General features: G+C 42.5%; 1 protein-coding gene across 15 annotated transcripts in view; it reads left to right on the plus strand.

Annotated features, from left to right (window-relative positions):
• The first annotated feature begins 2819 nt into the window (after positions 1-2819).
• MPDZ (multiple PDZ domain crumbs cell polarity complex component) overlaps positions 2820-23958 on the plus strand; it is a 101505-nt gene continuing 80366 nt past the window's right edge. For 9 of the 15 annotated variants that reach the window (XM_088054062.1, XM_088054067.1, XM_014252322.2 and 6 more), the window contains exon 1: positions 11243-11425. In XM_088054062.1, coding sequence (XP_087910188.1) covers positions 11243-11425 — 183 coding nt within the window. Of the gene's footprint in view, positions 2928-10607; positions 10679-11242; positions 11426-23958 lie in introns of those variants that run through there. The other 6 variants (XM_088054058.1, XM_088054059.1, XM_088054060.1 and 3 more) reach the window with 1 other exon arrangement.

Raw genomic sequence — 23958 nt, forward strand, 5'->3', positions numbered from 1 at the left:
GGCTTTCTTCAGATCCCCTTTATTTTCTCCTAAAGAGCCTTTTATGACAGAATACTTTGTATGGGTTTTGTAGTCATAGTAGTTATTTGAGGAAAGCTTATGATATAAAAAACTGCTTGCAATTTTTATTTACAATCACTTGAATTAATATGTGGAGACACTTGAATTAATATGTGGAGACAAATCAACTATTTGTAATTTGTTAAAACATCTAGCCTTGAAATACAAAGTAGAGTCTCTTTTCTCACATTTTAAGGATCTCTCAAGATTATACAACAGTAATGTATAATCCAGTACAATATATTTAATACCGATCCACCAACTCCTTACACTAACAAAGCCACAACGTAACTTAAAACACTGTGTGTTACTGTACATGATGTAACCCACAGTAAGGAAATCATTGATATGTTGTGACCCTCTTTTTCTAGGGAGGGGCTGGAGAGGTCCTATTTTATAACAAAAGGAAGAAATAAATAAATACAAATTGCTGATGTCTTTTGACTTTCTAAAGCTAGTACCAAACATATCTGCAAGATAAATTGTGTACTCTGAACCCTAATGATTTGTTTTGCTATTCGCTAGAACTGTGCCTGTATGGCTCTTCATCATCAGTGTCATCAGCTACTGTGCTCAAGAGCTCATTAGATTACTGTGATGCAAATTCCCATTACAGTTTTATGTTTACTGTATGTACAGTTGTATGTTTACTGAGAGGACTCAGTTTTTGTGAACAGCTATGTTGGCATAATTATACTTATGCAAATATGTTTAATACAGGCATGGCCTAAGGTAGCACAATGTTCTGAACTTCAGTAACTACCATTCTACTTTATATATACTCCAAGGATTTGACAAAATCTGAATAGACTTTAAAATGTATTTCTACTTTAGACTAGCAGTCTGTATGTTAAAAAAACTTTCTGAAAGGTATATCCCACACAAAGAAAAATTGCACTGGGAAGAATTATTACACAAGTGACAGACACTGTTGTACATCAGGAGTTTTGTTGCACCTAACTTTGACCATTTTTTTTGTTCAAATATACTTAATAGAATCACTGCATTTTATTTCAGTCATATGCCATAGTTAAAGCCTGAGCAACAGGAAAAAATAACAATAACAGTCTCATTTTGTAATTATCTAATCAACTGTGGCTTGTTCATCGAACAAAGATACATGGAAACAAACTAACTTATTTTTTAAATTTTATTCTGGATTTAATTAAGGCTCATGTAACACACAAAGTTGGTGGAACGGTTACAGAGCATTCAATGTCCTAGCTACAGAAGAGCATCTGTGTTTGATTAAAAAAGCAATATGCTTATGAGGCCAGACTGAAAAATGGAACCTGTGAATAAAATCTTGAAAATTACTTTTCTTAGTTAAAAAGTGGAAGAACTTAAAAATTAAGTTCTTTCACTTAAAAAAGTGTAATTACATACTTATTTTAGTATTCAGCAACGGAAAAGACAGCTAAGAATTTGGAGTTTTTCAGTCCACCATTTGTAATAAAAGCAAGCAAGAAAAATATTGTTTAGTGATTCCACTTTTTTTTTTCAGAATTTAATTTTCCAATTTTTTTTTTTTAAAAAAACCCCAAACCATGCAACATACAAAGACCTGTGCTTCCTAAAGTTTACACATTAAGTGTTCTGCTAAAGAAAGTGTTTGTACTGGGATTGCATTTATTGATACTCTTGGAAATATATAGGGCAGTATTCCATTCTAGATTCAGAACAATAGATTTCTTTAAAATTTTTGTATGTCAGAAAAAAAAAAAGCGCCAAACACCCAAAGAAGCCCAGCAACCAAACAAACATTATGTCCCACCCCCCAAAAAAACTATTAGAACTTACGATGACACTTAAGGTTAAGATCTGTTTGTAAAAGGAAGCAAACCAAGCCAGAAGGCAGGCAGATACAAAGCTCACAGGGCCTCTGCAGAGCCACAGCCAACACGCCTAGTGGAGCAGCTGGGGTCCATCTGCAGGGGGTTCACTCAGTTGAGCTGCCTGAGAGCATACACACCAAAAAATTATCTTACGTAAAGGAAAAGAGGAAACTGTGACCCTGATAACATTTGCTAGGAGAAGCAGAGTTAACAAATAGCAAAATAATTCCACCTTTAGCTGAACTTATGTTTTCAGGTATTTTGTGGTCACTGCAAACGTTTCTGCATTATGCGCTTTATTCTTAGACATATATGTATGAAACACACAGCGTCTTCCCTACTTTTAGTTAACACACTAACCAGCTGCTGCATCGAGGGAAAAGCCATCTTTTCATTAACTCTACGATCTTATAAACTATTTTGTCTAACTTCAACATGTGTTGTTTGTTGATGTTGGCATTTTAATTTTTTTTGTATTTTTTTTTTTTTTAACATTTCCAAACATTTGCCATTTTCCTCTCTTCCAGGCCAGGCTCATCTTGTTGCACCAGGATGGGTACGACTGGTGGCTGGGCTACCAGCAAGCGGGGCCAGGCCCGGCCGCAGGCGGCACCGCACCACTGGAAGAGAGGCAGGGGCCAGCCTGCCGCCGCCTTCACTTCACGGGCGAAGCGGGGAGGTAAACCGGAGCAGCCCGGCTCCCCGCTGTCATCCCGGCAAGGCGTGTGCTCCGGCAGCCGCGGGGAGACAAACTTCGCGGGAAGGGCCGCGACAACACAGGCCGGCAGAGACGGGGCCGGGCACCAGCAGCGTGCCCCGCTATCCCCTGGATACCCCCGCCTACCGCCGCTGCGGGCGGCGGCCCAGCCCACCGCGGTGAGACCCGCGGGCGGGGGGTGCAGGATTAGTTTTCAGGCCGCCGGGGCGTGCCCGAGCGCGCTGCCCCCGCGCCGCGGCTCGCTCGGCGCCGCTACTCGGGGGCGGGAAGGGCGGAGAGCGGGGCCGGGCGGCGGGGCCCGCCGAGCCGCTGGGGTAAGCAGGGTGCTGGGCCGGGCGGCGGGGAGCGGGGCGAGCCCGTCCGAGTCGTCCTGCGGGGGTGCGGGCCGGGAAGGGCGGGGAGGGTCCGCCACATCGCTGGAGTTTGAGCGACCTTTTAAAACGCGTTTGACTCTCGAAGTTTTATTTATTACTATTCATTTTATCCGAAGGGTCTTCCCGGCGGGGGCGGGGGGGCTGGAGGGGAGAGAGGCCGTGGAGCTGCGGCCTGAGCCTGTTGCTGTGTCCCGGCACATCCTCCCTCCCCTCGGCCGACCGCGGACGGCGGGAGCGACTGTGGGGCTGGGCCGGGGCTCCGGCCTGCGGCGGGCGGGCGGTCCACAGGCTCGGGCGGCCTGGCGGGGCGTCGTCCTCGCGTAAACAAAAGCCGAACCTCCCCTGACATCTGCAGGGAGCCCTGCTGCCCGTTCACGCATTCCTTTTTTATCCCCTGCGGGCGTTTCGTGACGGGAGGACATCTCCTCTGCCGCCGCTGCCGTAGACCTTGCTGGCGGCCGCGGCCCCCGCCGGCACTTGTGGGCGGCGGCGTTGGCTCTCGCTCGGAGCCAGAGCCGGACAGGAGGCCCTGGCGACACTGGCGGTGTGTCCTCGGGCTCCAGGCGGGGCGGCGGCCGCGACTCCTCGGGACCGGTACCTGTTGCCGTGCTGGTGTCGGCGCTCCCCGCAGGTCGGACCCCGCTGTAGCGCTGCAGCAGCTCCCCGGTGCGCGTTTAAACGTAACGGGTTTGGCTGGGTGGAAGCGGAGGGCGAGGGGCCGCCCGCAGTTGCGCTCTTTGATGAGTCTGGGTGCGCGAAGAAAAAGGATGGTTCATTTCTCGTGTCCCCCCTGGCTGCCAGCACCTTCCTATGTTACTGGAAAGAGCTTTAGGAAGAAAGAAAGAAAGAAAGAAAATCTCCCAAAGCCGACCTTTTGAACTCCGTGTACAGCATTTAACAGATTTGATTTGCCATTTGGCTGAAAAACGTTGTGGTTTTATTTTTTTTTCCTTTTCCTTGTATTTTGCTTTTATAAACACAGAGTCGTCCAGCTATATTTTTGTGTCTTATTTTATATATATATATATATATATATATAATGAGTATAAATACTTTTTTTTTTTTTTTTTTTTTACTATAAACTATTGTGTGGGAAACATCCTTATTGGTTTTGGTGGCAGAAAGGGGTCCGGAGTCTGTCGCCATAGGAGAGTAGTGATTTACTGAAATCAAGTGGAAGTGTCCAAGTTTTGCAGCTGCTGAAGTTCTGTTGCGTGGTGCTCTGTGGTTTCCATATCACTACTGTGTTTCACAAGCAGCAACTCCTTGGTAGGGAAGAATCTAAACTGGAAAAGGGGAAAGTGGTCAGATAGGTTTTGGGAGTATTATTTGGGGATTCTGTGGAAATTGAAGTAATTGTAACACTAAAAGAAAAGAATGCAAGTGGAAAATACATAAGGATATACCCACTTTATCAAGCAGCATTTTTTAGGCAGAGACCATCAATTTTTTTTAACAAAATTGTTACCAGTTTGTAGTTGCGTATTTTTATCTCTCCTATCTTGTTAACAGTAACATGCATGTAACATAACTGATTAGCTCTGGTGTTTCGAATGGTTCCCTTAGTGCTTTGAAGAAGCTTTTCACTAGGAACTGGATACATTCTCCCCCCTCTTCTCGCAAAAGTGCACTAGGAAAATTAGATCGCTATCAGCACTAGTGAAAGAGAACTGCACTACTTACATACTAATGGATCTTTTTATTCCACCTGGCTCTGGTGGGGCTCTGGTCTGTGAATTCTTCAGAGGGGAATGCCTCCTATCTTCTCAGTCACTCAGATAGCTGTAGATGGTTTTGTTTTAACAAGTAGCACTTTATTCAGTGCATTGAGAACAGTTTTAAAGACCTTTTAAATCTCTCCATGTCTCACATAAAAAAAATAAAATAAAAATTTGTGACATGTGTTCAGTACATTTTCTAATTGGCTTTATATTTGAGCATCCTGGTGAAGCAGTTTTGGCCAATACAATGCCATCCTGGCAGGATACTACATTATCATTGATAAGGACAGTTTTGTTTCACTGCTGGTATTCCAGACAAGTCAATACAAAAATGTGCTATTTTTGCCTGGGCAATAATAACGTATTGCTTATGTAGGCTTTTCAGACCCTGTCCTTACATCTGAGACCTCAATGGTCTTGTAATACAGTGTTATGATTTTCAGTATATGTCACTTGTTGTCACAATACACAGAGAGAATTTTTTTTTTCAGTTTGTAGGGAAAATGATGACTCTTTGTTGATGCTTACTGGCAGCTGTTTGGAGAGGCTTTGTATTTATTCATTTATGTATGCTGTTGTCACCTCTGTGAAGAATCCAGTGTACATTGAGGTGCAACTGCTGTAAAATCTTTGCTTCATCAGGTTTAATATATTGCTGTTTTTAGAATGCTCTTTATAAATCAATTTGGAATACACCGTGTCACACACAATTTATCAGTAGGTGAAATCATGATGGTTTAGACCCATTTTCCAGTTGTAATTATTAGCATGTCAGTTAACATGGATATTATATCTTATGCTGACATAGGGCTACTTACAGTGTTACAGAACACTGTTAATTACATACAGTGAACAGATTTCTAGTCCATGGAAAAGAATTTTAACTTTCCTTGATACATTAGTGTGATGTGTACAGAAGGTTAAAAGTAAGAAAGCTCAAAATTCTGTTTTCATAATTGATTCAAAGTACATGGTGCTGTCAGTTCTATCACAGAACTGTCTTCAACATACAGAACCACTACCTCTCTAAGTATTTTTGATGCATTCGCATTTTGTTAGATTTCAAGAGGCTAGTAATGTTTTTTCAAAGTGCTTAGAGTCTTAATGAAGGGTGTGCAACACTGGTTTTTTATTTCTGCTTTGAATGTTTCAGAACAATTTTCACTAGCATAGCTTTTAAATGTAGATGTCAGGCATCTCTTGCTTGCTTGTTACATTCCAGGTAGTCAGTGGAAATCTACTTTGTTCCTTGTGGAACAGTGCACATTAATTTTGCTTTTTCTTTTTGTTTGTTCTCTTCTCCCTGATGGTCATTGCTGTTTATTTTCACATCCTTTATGTGCTTAAGAAAGTGCTGTATGCAGCAGCAAAATTGCATGTGTGACAGTGGAATAGTAGCTAGGAAAATACACTTAGAAAAGCATGAGATCTTTCAATTTACTGTGAATAGTTTCCACTGCCTTAATTTTGACAAGACTTCTAGGATTCTGGGATCCACCTTAGTTCTCCTTCTGCGTAGCCAGCTTTTGGGAGGTAACTGGGAAAAATGGAAGAGCTCTTAGAATCTGCAGGCAAAGCAGAAAGTTTAGCAATAATGAGTATCTCCAACTTCCTGCATGGTTTGGTTTCTGTTCCTGCACCACACGATGCTAACACAATATGCCTGTATTTGAATGACAGCCAGAAAATTGGGGAAGAAGATGACATGGGGTAAAAATCATGTACTAAAGGACATCTCTAGCCCAGAGAAATCTAGGCCAGTGTTAGATCAGAAGTTTCAAAATATTCTTTTTAGCAGCTATAAAATGCATGTTGTGGTTACCTTGCTGCTTAATTGAAATAGATTTAATTTTAATCTCATGCAACTCAAAGCCAGAGTTTGGGCTTAGAGATCACTCTGTGTCCTCAGAGCACTTCAAGTAATGCAGGAGCTATGAGGCAAAGCCTATTACTATGTTTTCTATCTTTGGCATTGCATGTTTCCTAATCCATGCTATGAGCATTAGTTTCCAAGGTATTATCTAAAATGGCTTTGTAAAATAGTAGATGGAGTATCCATCAATGAAACAGAGTAGGTTTTCTTGTAGAAACTAAGTGATTTGGCGTGAAGGAATGATCAATGCTAATGGGTCATCTTTCTATTTTCATTAATCTTTTGTCTGTTTAGCTAAATGCCTTCTGCAATTGTAGTGGAAAGTGATTGAATAAATTTGGGATGTTAAAAAAATCCTGCCACCTGTGTATTTTAGTGTTTAAGAAGTGGACAGAAGAAATGAGAGTTGCAACATGACAGCTGTTTTCTGGCAATCAGTGTTATCAAAGAAGGATAGCATAAGAGTAGCAGAATGTGTATATAACAAATTTTTGTTCATTAGCATCAGAAGAATCAAATTTTGGAAGTGAAAGCTTGAAAGGGATCATCTTGAACTTTGATTTGTTCTTAGAGAGAATATTGCATTGTTTGTCACCATATATGTCTAAAATTCCTTGTGTTTTCTATTCTAATGTTCTAAAACAGAAAGAAAAGAGAGGATGATGAGGTTTGGGGTTTTTTCCTTTTTTTTCCTTTCTGGTTTGTTTGGCTGTTTGGTTTTTTTTGTTGTTCAAATCACAACTTTCAGCTGTGTCTTTAGAACTTGGAAATAGATTTAACTTGCTCTTTGCTTAACAGTATTTCTTCAATTTGCCAATGAAGTCTTAAGTCATACAGTCTATGTTTATTACTGTGAAGAGATTAATGAACTTCAGCACTGAAATACAAAAATAGTTAAATCTGCTTTGAGCTAAGCTAGTAAGCTCTTTGAGGTGTGAAGATTGTTGTATCTTGTATAGAAGAGCTGATTTTTGGCTTCAGAGTCCTGTGACACAGACTGGCAGGAGATTGCAAAATGACAAAATCAGAACTAAACTTCCCACAGAAGTTTTTTCCCCCCTCTAGAAATCTATGATGCCATTATAAAAATATCCACTATAGCAGAATTCGGCCTTTCAACAAGTAATCATGCATACCACTCTACTTCTCACTGGCACATTATTTCTTAAATACCTAGAAGCAAGCTGATTTAAAGGCCAGTGTGTTCTGTAGTGGGTGGTGGTGTTTATGATATGTCTCTGTAGTGCATTTTGGACAGATGTGTGGTTGCTTCTCCAGTACTTCCACTATGTTAATGTGCCACTAAGCTGCTGCTGACAGATCCCACTTGTTAGCATGGATGTGGCACAGCAGGAGCAGTCACGTGGCTTTTTGCTGTTCCAGAGTGCAGGCAGAGCGAACAGGGGTCATCTTGGCCTGCAACATGTAGAGGCAAACACTGGTGTGCCTCAGTGCGTTGTGTCTACCTCAGAGGGGGTGTCTGAGGGAAAATATTCTGACGACAGTTTTGGCCTTGCTCATGCTTATTGCTGCAGTCAACAAAAGTGTTAAGATGGCCAGCTGGGGAGGGATTTCTTGCTACTATAAACCCAGATAAGGAGAATAAACTGAGAGTTCAGAATGGGTTTGCTGATGCTAGCATGGCGCTAGAGCGGTATTCACTCCTCTCTCTAAAGCATGAGGTAAATAGAAAGTAGGTAATGAGTGTTTTAGCAGAGCTAAGGACTTCTTTTCATTGCAAATTAAGTGGCATAATCTCAACCTATAGATATGTTTAGGACTTGTGTCTGCTTTTAGAATCTCCTGCAGTAATTTATTAGAGTTCATACCTTCAGGGTTGCATGAGCACATTGATGACCTTGGGTGCTGTCACTTGTAAAATTTCCTTTCATTTGCCTTTCACAGCACAAGAAGAATGAGATTTTAGTCAAACTGAGTCATAAGATAAAGCAGTATCCAGCTATTTCAAAATATAGACACATTTTTCAGTTGAATCTTTTGTTGAGGTTCTTGCAGAGCTAAAGCAGAACAGTAAGCCTCTATTTTTCCTGAGTAGTTTCACCTGTTGAACATACGGTGTTATGTGCTTGTGTGTGTAGTGCTGTGATAAATGAAATGATTAAAAAATGCTCAATTTCTAAGTTTTTGCACAGTTTGCTGGTTCCATCCAGTACACAACTCAAATAATAAGTATTGAGAAGGAAAGAACTGCTTTCATTGCCTTTGCCACTGAGGAAAACATCTACGAGCATGACATAAATACCTATGTTTTTAAGTGTGAGCTCTGAATAGAAGTGATAGTAGTTTTAATCTAGAAAGAAAAGCTATGGGTGATTAAGGTTTGTGGAAATCAGCTTCCTTCATAATGCTTAAATAATCTCATTCAGCCCTTCCTATGCAAAATAGACTTAATTTTGTCCTGTTTTGTGGAGTGACAGGGTGGAAACACAAGATATTTGGGTTGTTTTTGAGATATGGTAGTTTCTCATGCTGGGATTTTCCTTGCCAAGTAAGGAAAAAAAAAAAAATATATATATATATATATGTAAATGCTTATTTTTATTTAAAGGCATAGTTTGTATCATGGAGTAACATTACTTTGACAAAGTCAGGTTTAAGGGGTCTGAATATTGTACATTGCCCTAAAAAGGGTTATCAGTGATTCTGTATCAATTGTCAAATTCAAATGCAATCTTCAGAGAGGTTGTGGACTCCCCATTCTTTTAGTGTGCTGGACTGGGCTCTGAGTAACCAGGTCTAGTAGAAAGTTCTCTACTCATGGCTGTAGAGCTGGAACTAGATAATCTTTAACCTCTCTTCCAACATAAACCATTCTGTGATTCTGTGAATAAAACTGATAGGAAGCTCCAGGTGCATTGAAACTAGGGAAGTCATATTTTTATGGAACTAGGGAAGTTCCATAAGATGGAACTTCAGACCATTTTAAACCCATTTGGTGTGCTTTTTCTGCACAAACTGCAAATAGTATAGGCTGGACAGAATGATCAGGTTCTATAACTAATGATCCTGTTAGGCTGTCTTATCCAGTGATCTGTCAACATCATTCCTTTTCCTCTTTTTATCTGAAGTCTCAAGAAAAAAATCACTTGAGTGTTTTAGAGATCACTGCTCTGCATATTTTTAGATTCTATAGATTCAATTTGGGATGCTGTACTGGAGTATTTTCCTACTACAAAGAAAACAAAAGCATCATTATGAAAGATAAGATCATATTCTTATGATCAGTTCATATACCTTCCGTGATATTTGAGCTCCTCAGTTCTCTTCAGTTATCCATCTTCATCAAACATGTTCTGTCACTGCAAATTTTTGAGCAATTGCAAGGGTACGTTTTTAAAAAGCCTCAAACAACCCCAAAGCTGCAAGAAACAATAAGCAAAGCAGTTTCAGAATTTTTTTCTCCCAGTCTAGGATTTCCTTCCTGGAAACCCACACTGATAAAAACTCAGCTATCATCCACATCTCAGTCTCAATTCCAATAGGTATCAATAGTAGAGGTTCTAGTGTGAGAGTCCTGCAAGCCTGTAGCCTTCTGGTTTATACGACTTTTCTTTCAAAGGTGACTGTAAAAAATGTGTTGTGGCTCATTCACCTGAAATTGTCAACACGGAGCTTGAAAATTGATCCCGCAGGGAATGTCTTTTGTGAAATGCTGAAAAGGAAAGCAATGAAACAGTGTAGAATATCATTGGCAGCTATGATTCATAGTGTCTGATTAAAGCAGTGCAGGACATGTTGTGCAACACTATGCAGACAGCTGCTTTGATATGGAAATACAAATATATTACAAAGTATATTCCTAAAGCAATTTTCAGAAAGGTTGGTTGACTCCAAAGGGAGTCAGAATATGGTCACCTTTGAGGTTATTTTAATTATCTGGGGAGATAGTTTTTCTGTGGTTGTTATTTTGCTGTTTATTGCTTTCAAAAGTCAAGCTTCTTTCTTTCCCTTCAGAGCTTAGTATTTCTATAAATGTGACCTTTTTTTCTTTCTGTTACTTTTCAGGAAAATACTTACTGTCTCTTTCCAGTGTTGAAATTGAAGCTGAGAAGCAGAAAAGATGTTGGAAACAATTGGTAATTTTTTTTCATTTGTATCACAGTCTTTTTGTGGCCAAATTGAGTGTGTGTGATAGACTTGGGAATGGGTGTATACTGCTGAGAGAGGTTTTGAAAAAACATAATCTACTGTGCTTAGAAATGCATGTTGTGTTTGGGTTTTTGTATTTGAAAACAAAAGTTGTACAGTTATATGTTTAATGCATTTAAATTTTAGCCTTCTTGTCTTGATTTCTTTGTTTTAATTTTTCTTGAATTGAAGGTTTGTATGGAAAAGACAAATATTTTCTATTATGACTATTTATGCCACTATTTATTTACAGTGGACTGTAGCCATAGTTCATGCAACTGAATTTCAATGAAGGCTCTTTCATTTTTGTAACCCACTTCTTGATGGAGAAAAATACGATTTTCATTGGCTTCTGATTTATGCTTTGTCTCTGAGTTCCTGCTTCATTAGACAGGCTCTTTCTTTTTGTTCAAAACGGAGCCATTCAAGTTCTCTGTAGTTTGAACAATAAAAAGGCTTATATTTAAACGTGTTACCTTGTGTGGCTGTTTCTATTCTGCTACTGACTAGGAATGATTATTGCTACAGATATACATCGGGCCCTCCAGGCCATGGAGCGCTTACAGGCAAAACTTCGGGATCGAGGTGACATTGCAAATGAGGAGAAACTGAGCCTATTAAAATCAGTGCTTCAGAGTCCTCTCTTTAATCAAATTCTGAGCCTTCAGACTTCTGTTCAACAACTGAGAGATCAGGTAGGAAAAGCAGTCTTGCAAGTGCAAGGGGAAACTTGCTAAGGTAATCCAAAAAGATGTGTGTTTCTGCTTGTTGAATAGTGAAATAGCTTAAACTGAACATCTGATCCAAATGTTTGGGGACATACCCCATTAACATTTTGGGGGCTTTTTGAGGCTGTATTTTGTGTATGTGATTTTCGTGTATATGTCTGTTGTTTAAAATGTGCAGGGTATGGAAATGGTGATATGGGTGAGGGCTAACATAAAGCTTTCTTTCTTTGCCCTTCAGAAGAAGGTTGTTTTCTATAAGGTCTAGGACCTTTTTCCTAGGAGCCTTTCATTGCTCTTTTGTGTCTTACCCTGCTAAAATGAGGATGTAGAGGGAAGCTGTGGAATGGTTGACTTCAGAAAGATACGAAGAGCTATTTCATACCAGGAATAAAAGATCAAAGTGAAGCCAGAGCTCCTGCCTCCTTTTTGCTTGCTCAGGGTATTAAGTATTCATTTTCCACATATTTTCAATGAGCTTGAGAAAAGGGTCAGCAACTTGGCTATATTGACTTTATTTGTTGCTATAATTTTCTTGTCAGCAGAATAAAAGTTTGAAAAATACAGAAATTCAGTTCAGTAACCGAGTTAAGACTAAACTATGTATCTGGCTTTACAAATCATTCTTCCTGTTGACTCCTGCAAGATGGCCAGCTCTGTCTGGTATGCAGAATTGCTGAAATGGGAGTCAGCAGACTGTGTACATGAACCTTATGGTCAGTGTGGAGCCCCATCTGGTCTCTGACCAGACTGTGATGAGGAGGATTCCTCACAATCCTCACAGTACTTCAGCTGTGTGGCAGAAGAATGCTTTGTGGCCCTTTATTGATTCTTGTGGTTTTGCACAGACAAGAAATAAGTTAGGATGCTGTCTATGCTGTATTCATCACAATGTTTTTCAGATTTAGTCTGTTTAGTATTTAGAGACTTGATGACATTGGAGTAATTTAAAAAAATCTCAGGGAAAAAAAAAACCTGTCCTGAGGGATTGTTTGCGCTGCTATTTGAAAATGAGGATTTATCAGTGGCATCCAGAAATTGTATGAACTATGTGGTGAAGACCCTGGGATCCTTTCTCACCCTGTAGTGAGAAATAAAAGTATGCATGAAACATTAATAAAACTTTGGTAAAGTTGCAAATTTTCACTTCTGGACATTAACTGTGAAGTTAAAGGATGGATATCTTTTTAAATACACTTGTCTAAATTAGAGAATGAACCAGGAGATAATAGGATGGGTAATTTAAGACATATATTTTTTGAAAAGCAAGCAGTAATTTCATTTTTTGTCCTGACTCTGCAGATTTATCTGTGAAGTAATTTTAGTGATCTGTACATGTTGCTTAGTAGGTACCCTGTCTAGTTGACAGGGGAGCTATTCGAATGTGAATTCCCATTTTTTTATGTGTGCTTATATGAATACTTACGCATGTAAATATATGTTTCCAGCATTCTTGGATTTGTGTCAGTTCTTTATCCTGTGTTTTTTCTGTAGAATTTCTTCCCTGCAATATAACATGAGGTTATTTGTTTTTATTTTGTGCTATTTAAATATTTAGAAAGCATACTGAAACAGGACAAAGAATAAAAGCTTGAAATAGGCAATTATGTTAAAAATACTTGTATTTTCTAAAGTTCACTTTTGAGGACACCATTCAGGGACACCCTTTTTATGACTGGTAGGGTACTGTGCTCTTGAAGCTCTTAAGCTATAGGTTGATGAAAATTGCAAGGCATGTGAGTAGTGACCAGGGTTTTTGGCCAAGCTGTGCCAGACTGAGGAGGCAAGTTGTGTCCTAACAGTCGGAGCCATGTTCAAGACAGGATGACAAATGGTGCTGAGTTCTGCAAAAGATGTTGCAGCCTCTACCCACTGGAGACTAAGACAGTTACATTTTTTTTATGCTTAATGATGAGCTGCAGTAACAGTTGAATAAGGATTGGATTCTTTTCAAGGTGAAGTGTGACAATCTGTTTAACTGCTCCTATGTTTTCTATGAGTTCTTAAAGCACTACAAGAGTACTGCAAAATTCTCGGGGAGGTCATCTTTTGAGACAGTGTAATTTGAGAGGGGGTGGGAGAAGAGAAGCCAGAATGGCAGATTACTTTACAAGTCAAACAGATTCCTTGCAAGTGTCCCACCAGAAGCAAGTCAGCCTGTGAGACTTCATCGTGGGCCTCTAGGGTGATCAATCAATTTAAAGGTAAGGATGTATTCCTGGCTTGAGGCACTGTCTGGAAGGCATAGAGATGATAGTGAAAGTCCTGCCCTCTATTTGTGCAGTGTGTGGACTGAGTGGTATGTTGCTTTATCTTGAGGCATGGTGCTAAAGTCAGCAAATCTGATGCCTTGGTTCTTATTGGAAGGCTTTAAAGTTGTGGGGTATTTATTTTTTTCTTAAATGAGCAAGCAGGATTTGTTTGTACTGCAAAACTGTCATATTGAAGTTAACCAAAGAGGAAAAGTCTAGGCACAACAAAGAGATGTTTTTTTGTGAATTACTGTTCTGACTTCACAAGTCTTTTGAGCTGGGGAGCACTGAAGGAACCAGTTTTTTTCCTGTCTCTTTCTGTCCTTGTTCTTCAGTTAACGCTTGTTTTCTCATGCTGCGGAGCAGTCTTGTTGTTTGAAGATAATGCAGAGACAGAAGAAAAACAGAGATTGTGATGTTTTAAATATTTAAATAGTATTTTTGTTTCTTTATGAAATATTTTAAAGAAAATATTGTCAGACCATGCTAACATTCCTGTCCTGCTTCCCTTCTATTCCTTTTGTCTCTCAGTTGTTCACCTCCTCCTCCCCACCTCCTCCTGCCTCCTTTCCACTTAGAGTCCTGCCAGAACAAAATATCTGGTGGTGGGCTCAGATGGGAGGGCTGCATTTCTCAGTTTTGAGGTGTTTTTTTTTTTTGTTTGGTGGTTTGTTTTGTTTGTTTGGGGTTTTTTTGGTGGGCTTGTTTTTGTTTGGTTTGTTTAGTTGTTTGCTTGTTTGGTTTCTTTTCTGTTCTGTTTTTTGGTTTTGTTGTTTTGTTTTCACTTGTGAGTTTGACCATAGTTTTTCCTTTACAATGTAGTGGTGTCAGTGCAAGAGAAGATTTAGGGAAGAAGTAGAAACTGTCTTTTCATATTACTTATCAACAGTGTTAACTCTGTATTTTGCACGACTAGAGATGTTTAGTTCATGTTTTTGAATCCCTTTTGGCAACAATTATATTTGCTCTTTTAAGTGAAGTGATCACAAGAAATGCTAATTTGGGATGATCTTCATCTGCTCTGAGGATGGAGTCATAAAGGTGCAGCCAGTAGAGTGGTGCTGGTGCCAGTTCCTGTTCCTGGGAGCTCAGGGCCTTTCCCTGCTGTTGTTGCATGTTCTCTGCCTTGTGCTTCCTCACTTCCAGTGTGATTGCTGTTGCAGCTGGCCTTTTTGCTACTCAGGAATCTTACAATCAGTCTTGTGCTTCTTGGCGTGTCCAGGGCTGATGCTCAGTGGCTGGAGTGCAGAAATACTGAAAATTTCTTTTTGTCTAGTGTTGAGGACATTGCTTTAAGTGTTGTTTTTTTGTTAAAAGAAGTGTTTTGAGCTACTGCATGTAAGCACTTAAAATTTGATTGTATTTAGTGTCTATCTGTGTGACTAAAACATTAATTTTGTCATACTAAGTGGTATTTATTAATTTTTCTTTTATCATATACAAGTTATGTCCACATTGGAGATATTGATGCCATAAGTAGAAAGCCAATTAAGGAAAAATAGTATAAGAAAGCTTATAAAACAAAGCAGTAATATTTCATACTGTAATTAAACAATCATAGTGCTATAAAGCTATTTTTTAATGGAATTACGGTGATTGTATTACTGCAAAGTAGTGCAATTTATAAATTATGAAAAATATTTAATTTTAAGATTTCCACTTGTGGCTTATTGCTCCCCCTGGAATGACCTATACTTCTGTGGTTAGCAAGAATATATAGCAGTTATTCTCTGCTGTTTTCATGCTCATGCTATAAGCCTGGATTTCAGGGGTTGCATGGAAGAGAGTGGTCATCACATTTCTGTTTATAATTTGTCTCGGAATTCTGAACTTCTACCTTAAGTACTACTGTAAATGTCACTATAAATGTTCGTATAGTTTTTAAGGTGTGACTGTGTCTGTTTCAGAAGAGATGTGAAATGTGAGGTTTTTGCACACACATACAGAAAACTTTACTCTGTTAACAGTTTAACATTTTTAATTTTTTTTTCCTAGGAATTTCAGAGATCGGATGACATTTTATGTGAGGTTTGCTTCATGTGCTGATCACATCCTCCATTAAACATGAGCTGTGTTTTGCTGCAGTTGGGTCTGGGTGTCTGTCCGACCCCCAGCTCTGCCAGCAACAATCCCAGATAGACATCCCGGGGAGGAGCCGCTGTCTGGGGAGTTCCAGGCAGTTTCCAGCCAGGGGTAACCCTTGGGACCTTGGCCTGAGGCTTCAAGTGATCAGCTGTTTTAGAAGTGATTTCTGATCTTGCCATGATCAGTTCAGATCAGCCCAGCCAGCTCCGCTCATGGGTTACACCAGCTACACACAGACGAGAGATGGGAGACCATGTGGCGTTCTGCAGGGTCCTCTACTGCAGGTTTCAGCGAAGTGGCCAATGATGATCTGGGCAAAAGCTGGGATTTTTATCAGGAAGGGAAGAATTGGAAAAGGGGCCAGCGGTCTGAGACCAGGATAAGATGCCCAGTAGTTAACAGGGAGATAACATAGGGTCCTGAATCAGGAAGGGGTCCACAGCTTAGTCACCATGACTAAGTGGTTTTGTCTTATCTTGGGGCAGATTTCCAGGGAGGGAGCCTGTCAGAGGACTGGGCTTCCTCCACAGCTCCTCTCTCTGTATTTAGTAAAAAGGCATCTCCTATAGCTCTTTTGAAGCAACAGAGAAAGCATGAGAATATAGCTAATACAAAAATAATCACAGTAAAAATCCACAAAATTCCCTTAACGGAAGATGACACTCATCCTGTTAGTCCCCATTGACTGAAAAGGTAATTTTCATCTTTGGACAGGGATGGGGCTTCTGAAAGGGAATATAAGCAAAATTTGTTGTCTTTTTTGGGGGGAGCAGGGAGGGGGGCAGGGGGAGACTTAAGGTTTTCTCCCTCATCCCTTTCCCCCATTCCTTCTCCCCTTTTTCTGTTTACTAAAAACTGAGGACAGGGAAGGTAGGTAGGTTCTGGAGAGGTTCTGGCAAGGGTTGAGGGAAGGGGACATGAGGGTTTTTAGGGAAAGAGGGGTAACAATATATAAACTAGGGAGCAGTTTGTGGCCAGATTGCATCTGGCCTATGGCTTGGCTGATGCAGCAGCATCTTGTTCAGTTCTCGGTTTTGTCTGCTGTCGTGTGATGGGATGGTCTTCTTTCTGGTTTGTGGACGCTTGGCGACGTCTTTGTCTCCAGGCTGAATTGGTCTGGTTTTGTGGAGGTCTTGTATTTGACTCAGGAGAATTCTTGTTAGTGTCCATGGGGGCACTGTTTGCAGTGCCTAGATACGGCTTTATGTTTTTTCCTGGGAACCATCTTGGGCTGGATGGTAATCTTCCCCAGGTAATCAGTTGGAATGGCCCAGAAACCTGACATGTCTCTGGTCCTTTACTGGTGGCTTCTCAGTAAGCTTAGCTTGGGCTGAATTTGAGAAATGACAAAGGATTGACGGGTCAGGCTCAGATGCTGTACGATTTAGGAAGTTAATGACATAGCCTTACAAAGTCTTTTGACAGGGTTTGTAATTTATGCTTCTCTCCATTATTGATGGAGGACTCTTTTGAGGGTTTGATGAGTCCTTTCTTTGATGGATTGTCCTGTGGGATTTGCAGGTATGCCTTTATTGTGTTCTATTCGCCACTCACTGAAGAACTCTTTTAGCCTATGAGAGGCATAGGCAGGTCCATTGTCTGTTTTGATGTTTTTTAGGACTTCTGGAATGGCAAATGCAAGAAGAAAATACTTGATGGTGTGAGTGGCATTCTCTTCTACGTGAGCTGATGCAAATACTGCTCCAGAAAATGTGTCAATGGACACATGCACATGTTTAGACCTTCCAAAAGGTGGGAAGTGAGTCACGTCAGTCTGCCACAACTGACAGCTGTTCAGGCCTCAGGGATTGACCCCGTAGATGGTATCTGGTAATTCTGGCAGTTTGGGCATGTTGCTATAATAGCTTTTGCTTGGTCTTCTGAGAGCTTGAACATTCTGATGAGGGCAGGTACATTTTGATGATAAAATGCATGTGACAACTTTGCCTGAGTAAAGATGTCAGGGACATTAGCAGTTTCTACTGGCATGGCCAATGCATCTGCCTTCTTGTTCCCTTCTGCGATGGCACCTAGCAAATCAGTGTGTAACCTCACATGCATAATATGGTAAGGTTGTTTTCTGTGGGATATTAAACAAGTTAATTTGGAGATCAATTGGTGTAATTTTGGATTGGAAACATCTTTGAGAAAAATGTGTTCTGCCCTCATAGCTATACCAGCAACACCAGCTGAATCTGTGACCAAATTAAAGGATTTGTCTTTGAATTTCCCAAAGGCTCTGACAACAGCTGCTAACTCAGCTATCTGTGGAGAACCTTCCACTGTTTGGACAGCAGATTCCCACTTTTGAGTCTTGGGGTCCTTCCAGGTCATTATATACTTGTGGGACAACCCTGAACCATCTGTAAAAATGGTTAGAGCTTTGAGAGGTGTCCTGCTTTGGACTAATTTTGGGGTCAGATTAAAGGCCGCATTAAAAAGTTAGTGTTTTAGTATGCGGATGGAAATTTGTCCTGTATAGCTATCCAGAGCAAACTGGGGTTTTTCACTGGTCTGGAGCAAATGCTCTTAAGTCTCCAGTGGGAGGTATAGGCATGTGAACTCACACCCTGCAAGACAGCGGAGGCGAGTCCTATTTTTTTTATTAGATGTGCCATGATTTCTTGAAAGGTGGTAGTTGTTTTTGTAGGCTGGTTGTTTGTAAAGATCCCTTCAAGTATCAATAGAGGGTCTCTGAGTTGAGGGTCCCATTGGAAAATCAATCCATGAAAATGGGGGGCCTTTCCCAAAATGACAAACTGGAAAGGCAGGCTGGGCTTGAACTGATGATCTTGGCATGAAGGCAGGGATTCTTGGATTTTGGTGATGGCATCTTGGGCTTCTGGTGTGAGGGCACATGGACAGTCCAGGCCTCCACTGCCATGAAGAAGATGGAACAGGGGGACAAGGTCCTCTGATGTAATTCCAGTTAGGAGACAGATCCAGTTGGTGGACCCACATAAACTGTGCAAGTCTCTCAGGGTCTTTGGGTCATCTTGGATGGTGAACTTCTGGGGTACGATGGTTTTTTCATGAATTTGGAGTCTGAGATAAGTCCGTGGGCTAGTGTATTGCATTTTGTCCTCATGAATCTCGAATCCCACTTTCTCTATGGTTTCAATGGTCTTTTTAACTGCTTTGCCCACGTAAGTCTTTTCTGATGCACAGACCAGGATATCATCCATGTAGTGGTGGATGACTGCATCTGGGAATAGCTTCTGGACAGGGGTCAGAAAGTGAGCAACGTACCACTGGCATAGCTGGACTGTTCTTGAGGCCTTGAGGTAGATAAAGCCAATGATATCTTTTGAGTAGAGCCTCTCTGTTAAGAGAGGAGAAGGAGAAGGCAAAGTGGGAGGCATTTTGGGGGTGCAGCGGAATGCTGAAGAAACATTTGCTGAAGTCTTTGATGTCTATGATGGCAAGAGTCCAGTCTTGAGGCAACATCGATTGTGAGGGCAGGCCAGGCCGAAGGGGACCCATGTCCTCAATGATCTCATTGATCTTGCGAAGATCGTGTAAAAGTCTCTATCTGTCCTTTCCAGGCTTTTTCAGCACGAAGACTGGGGAGTTCCAGGGGCTGGTGGTCTCGATGATGTCGCCTTTGGCAAGCTGCTCTTCAACTAGGTCTTGTAGTATGCGCAATTTTACCTTTGAGAGGGGCCATTGCTCGACGCAGACTGGGTCCTCGTGTTTTCAAGTCAGCCCAGGGCTAGATGGCAGCATGCAGTCCTCAGTGGCCCCAGTCAGAAATTCCAGCTGGGAAGGAAGCCCCACACTAGGATAGAAGGTCCCTACCGCATAGGGTGAGGGTAAGGCAGCCCTTACCACAAATGGCCAGATGGTTGCCAGCTTGCCTTCAGGTCCTTTGATGATGACATTCTGCTTGCTGCACATAGACACTGTGACTCCACCAATCCCTGAAATCATGCCTGCCACAGGCTGCAGTTCCCACTTTGCTGGCCACTCCAAGTGGGCAATGATGGTTATGTCTGCTGCAGTGTCAAGCATCCCTGGTTGGTAGACTTTCTCTCCCTTGCAGAATAAGCCACACTCGATGGTAGGCTTATTTGAGCCCACAGTCTGTGCCCACATTATTGTGGGGTTGAGTCGTTCCATGCGGTTCAGTGGGAATGGAAAGGCTTGTGCAATCGGGATTCCCTGTGAAAGGTAAAAGGGCATGTCCATGCAGCATAGCTGGACAGAGATTTGTTGTCCAGGGTACACTGTTCATACTTCTGGAAAAACAAAAATTTCATTTGGACCATGGAAAGTGTCACCTATAATTAGGATGTCCCAGGGACCATCTTTTGATCCATGCTTTCCTGTGGGAACATGGTAAACACTTTAATCTGTAAAGTCAATGAACAGTGCAGTTACCAGCTGGCGCCTGGTTCCCATCGGTATATTTCCGTGTGTTGGATCCTCCTCCTGGCTTGGGATCACATCATCCTCCTGGGATGATGTGCTGTGCTGCTTCCCACCTTCCTGGTCCTGGCTGTCCGATCTAAATCTCACAGCTGGGACAGAACGAGATGGCTTTTGGTTTGTTGTCTGCGCATGGGGCCTTACCATGCTGCACTGGAAGTTTCCTGAGTGCTGCTGGTATTGCTGTGGTCTCTGGGGCCTTTAGAAACCAGTGCAGAGGTCTTGGGTGGGTGACCTCTCTGGGCAGTCCTTTATAAAGTATCCAAATTCCCCACAATTGAAACAGCAAACACTATCTTTGGAAGTTACCACAAATGCAAATGCTCCAGAAACCCCTTCAGCGATGCCTTTAGCAACCACCTGGACAGCTGTGTTTTCAGTGGACAAATGGTGTGTACAGCTTTCCACCAGTAGGTTCTGTGTCCAAGGGTAAGGTCCTCAGAATAGTTTTACATTGTTCATTAGCATTCTTTATAGCTAGTTTACTCAGATGTTCCTTTTGTGCCTCTTTATTCTCTATTTGTTTTTCCAAGGCATCCTTTAATCTATCCACAAATTTAATAAAACTCTCATCCACCCCTTGTTTGATATTAGGAAAATGTAGGGTGGGAGTAGAGTCATCTGGAGTGAGGAACAATGATGTTTTTGCTGCAATATGTCTTGCAGTGTTTCCTCAGGTAAAGTGTTAGCTTGTTCTGAGGGTTTTTATAGGTCATTTTCTCCAGCTAGCTGTTCAACAGTAAAATTTGCATATTTGCATCTTTAGAATATTTGTCAGATAATGTTTTTAAATGTTTTTTCCCAATGCCTTTCCCATAGCACATATTCATCGGGGGAAAGAAGGCATTGCACAATATTTTTGACATAGTGTGGTAGTAAGATGTGTGCAGAGAAAATGGCCTCTAGGCAATTACTAAAAAGATGTGTTACTCGTCCATGTTCTTTGGCTGTTTCGCGAAGGTCTGTGAGTTCTTTGTTAGTAATGGGCTGCCGCACCGTTCTGTTTGTTGCACCATTCCTACTTTTTATAAGTTACTGGGAACACAGGTATGTATACGCAGGTTTTGAGCTGCCATTCACCTGCCTGAGTGGCTTGAACGCAATTTATTGCCCAAGGGTCAGTTTCATCTGAATCAGTCAGTTGCGTTGCTGTCGCTGTCATCTTCAGCAGAGAATGCAGGGCATGCATCTGTGCGATGCCTCATTGAGTGCACCAAGGGTGCCTGGAGCGGGGCGTTGTGGGGCCGGCAGGGCGCAGCCGGGCCGTGGGGAAACTGCGGTGGGGCTGGCAGGGCGCAGCCTGACCACAGGGAAGCTGTGGTGGGGCGGCAGTGCCGGTGCTGCCAGCTGTGTGTGGCGGCTGCAGGTGTCAGCAGTGCCGGGTGCCGGGTTTTGCAGCGGTGTACCGGCAGAAGCTGTGGCTGAGGCGGCACAAGCCGCAGCAGGAGGAAAAGCCGTGTGGGGGGCGGGGGGAAGAAACTGTGTGTGGGGAGAAAGCAGCGGGAGGGGCAGGCGGAGCCACAGGGCGCCACGAGTGTCGTCGGCAGAGCCACTCGCATGCTGGGCGCCATGCGCTCGCCGAGCGGGGGTGGCGTCCCACTCCACTCGCGCTGTGCAGCTGCCGAGAGTGGTGGGATGGCTGCCTGTGGGGGCCCCGGGAGAGGCGGGGAACAGCCAGGGTTGTGCCATACGGCAGCTTGGGGTCGGGATAGAGACAGGATGTGGTGGGGTGTTGGGGAGCGGGGAGCACAGCGGGGCTGGGGGGAGGAAGCACGGGAGAGGGCGATAGGAATAGGCAGAAGTGGGAGGGGAGGGTGCAAAGAAAGTGCAGCGCATGGTGGGTTGTGCCAGGGGAGTGAGGTTGGCTAGGGTTAGAGCAGGTCCCACACTCTCTCCTCAGCAAGCCGGGAAGGAGAGGAGGGGACGTCTCTGTACGGAAGCAGGGCGGATCCCCTGCTCCCCGGTCCAGCAAGAGGGGTGGGCGTTGCGCCCCGGGAGAGTGCCTGGAGGAGGAGACGGGGGGCGGGGTGGGAGGTGACAGAGGCTGGCCCTGGAGTGAGTGGGGAGAGAGACTGTGGAGGGGGTCGAGGTGGAAAAACTGGTTTTGCAGGTTGTAGGTCAGAGTCAGGGTCATTTGCAGTTGTATGGGGGAAGAGAAGATACCTGAGAGCAATGGGGGTTGGAAGGAGAGGTTTTAAAGTGAGAAGGCTTTTATTCTAGTTTTAGTTATAATGTGAAATAAGGGTATAAAACCCTTAATTGTAACTGAAAGATCTCCGTTAACTTGACAGACATATATTTTGATCCCTACACTATCCCAGGAAGAGTTGAGACAGACAGACTGTCCGTTAGAGTCAAGGAAATGCTTAGAAATCCAGTGAATAAATGCTTTTAGGTTCGTTTTAGAGAGACTTCCTTTAGAGAAAGAGAAACTGTTAGCAGATACGATTTGTAGAATTTGGGAGTGTAGGTCTCTCTCAGTTGGGATCACAGAAACTTCCGTAGTTTTAACCCCATACTGGTAGTCCAGGTCCCAGCCCAGCAGAAAAAAGAGGAAAATAAACCCAAAAAGGCCCAGGGAAATAAAGTAGTGTGCAGAAAAAGGCTGGGTTAACTTACAGCTCCCAGCTGGTTGGGTTAAAATAAAACTGCAGAGTGGGTGCTCGGCTTTTATTCCAGTCCTTGGGGTTTCTTCTCCCAGGTGGTGACGGCAAAGGTGTTGGAGCTGCCTCGTTGGATACTCTCTGACAGAGAAGGTGTCTTCAGAGGGGTGAGGATCTGAACGGTGCTTCAGTTCTGAGGCTGTGCTCTGCGGGATAATGCTCTGTCCCAGGACCCAGGTGGTTTCAAGGTTCCAGCGTGGAGTTCGGGCAGCACTCTGTTGAGGTTGGGTCTGGGTGTCTGTCCGACCCCCAGCTCTGCCAGCAACAATCCCAGATAGACATCCCGGGGAGGAGCCGCTGTCTGGGGAGTTCCAGGCAGTTTCCAGCCAGGGGTAACCCTTAGGACCTTGGCCTGAGGCTTCAAGTGATCAGCTGTTTTAGAAGTGATTTCTGATCTTGCCATGATCAGTTCAGATCAGCCCAGCCAGCTCCGCTCATGGGTTACACCAGCTGCGCATAGACAAGAGACAGGAGACCATGTGGTGTTCCACAGGAGTTCTTTAATGCAGGCTTCAGTGATCTACTCCTGATCTGGGCAAAAGCCAGGGTTTTTATCAGGAAAGGAAGAATTGGAAAAGGGGCCAGTGGTCTGAGACCAGGATAAGATGCCCAATAGTTAACGGGGAGATAACATAGGGTCCTGAATCAGGAAGGGGTCCACAGCTTAGTCACCATGACTAAGTGGTTTTGTCTTATCTTGGGGCAGATCTCCAGGGAGGGAGCCTGTCAGAGGACTGGGCTTCCTCCACAGTGTTTGTTTAAAAGAGTGTGATGAAAATGAGATGTTGCTGTCAAGTGCTCTTGATGTGACTGTGTTCAGTACTGTGTTGTAGCTGTGCTGTTGTACAGCTACAACAAATTTTGAAATTTTGAGAAGAAGCTTTTAAAGTTCTAGTTAATCTAGTGTGAATTGGAAGGTTATTTTTTCCTTTTCCTGCAATATATATAGTATGCAAGACTTATTTTCAGTGGTATTTTAACCATCATGCAAATAAATAGTGTTTTCAGAATAGTGGAATTGTTACTAAGTTATGTGTATTAGAAGAACATGAATATGAACATGAAAAAATTCCAT

Source organism: Pseudopodoces humilis, chromosome 4 (genome assembly GCF_049639895.1).
Source record: "Pseudopodoces humilis isolate 2021_Gansu_Grassland_sample_001 chromosome 4, ASM4963989v1, whole genome shotgun sequence".
Taxonomy (NCBI): Eukaryota; Metazoa; Chordata; class Aves; order Passeriformes; family Paridae; genus Pseudopodoces; species Pseudopodoces humilis.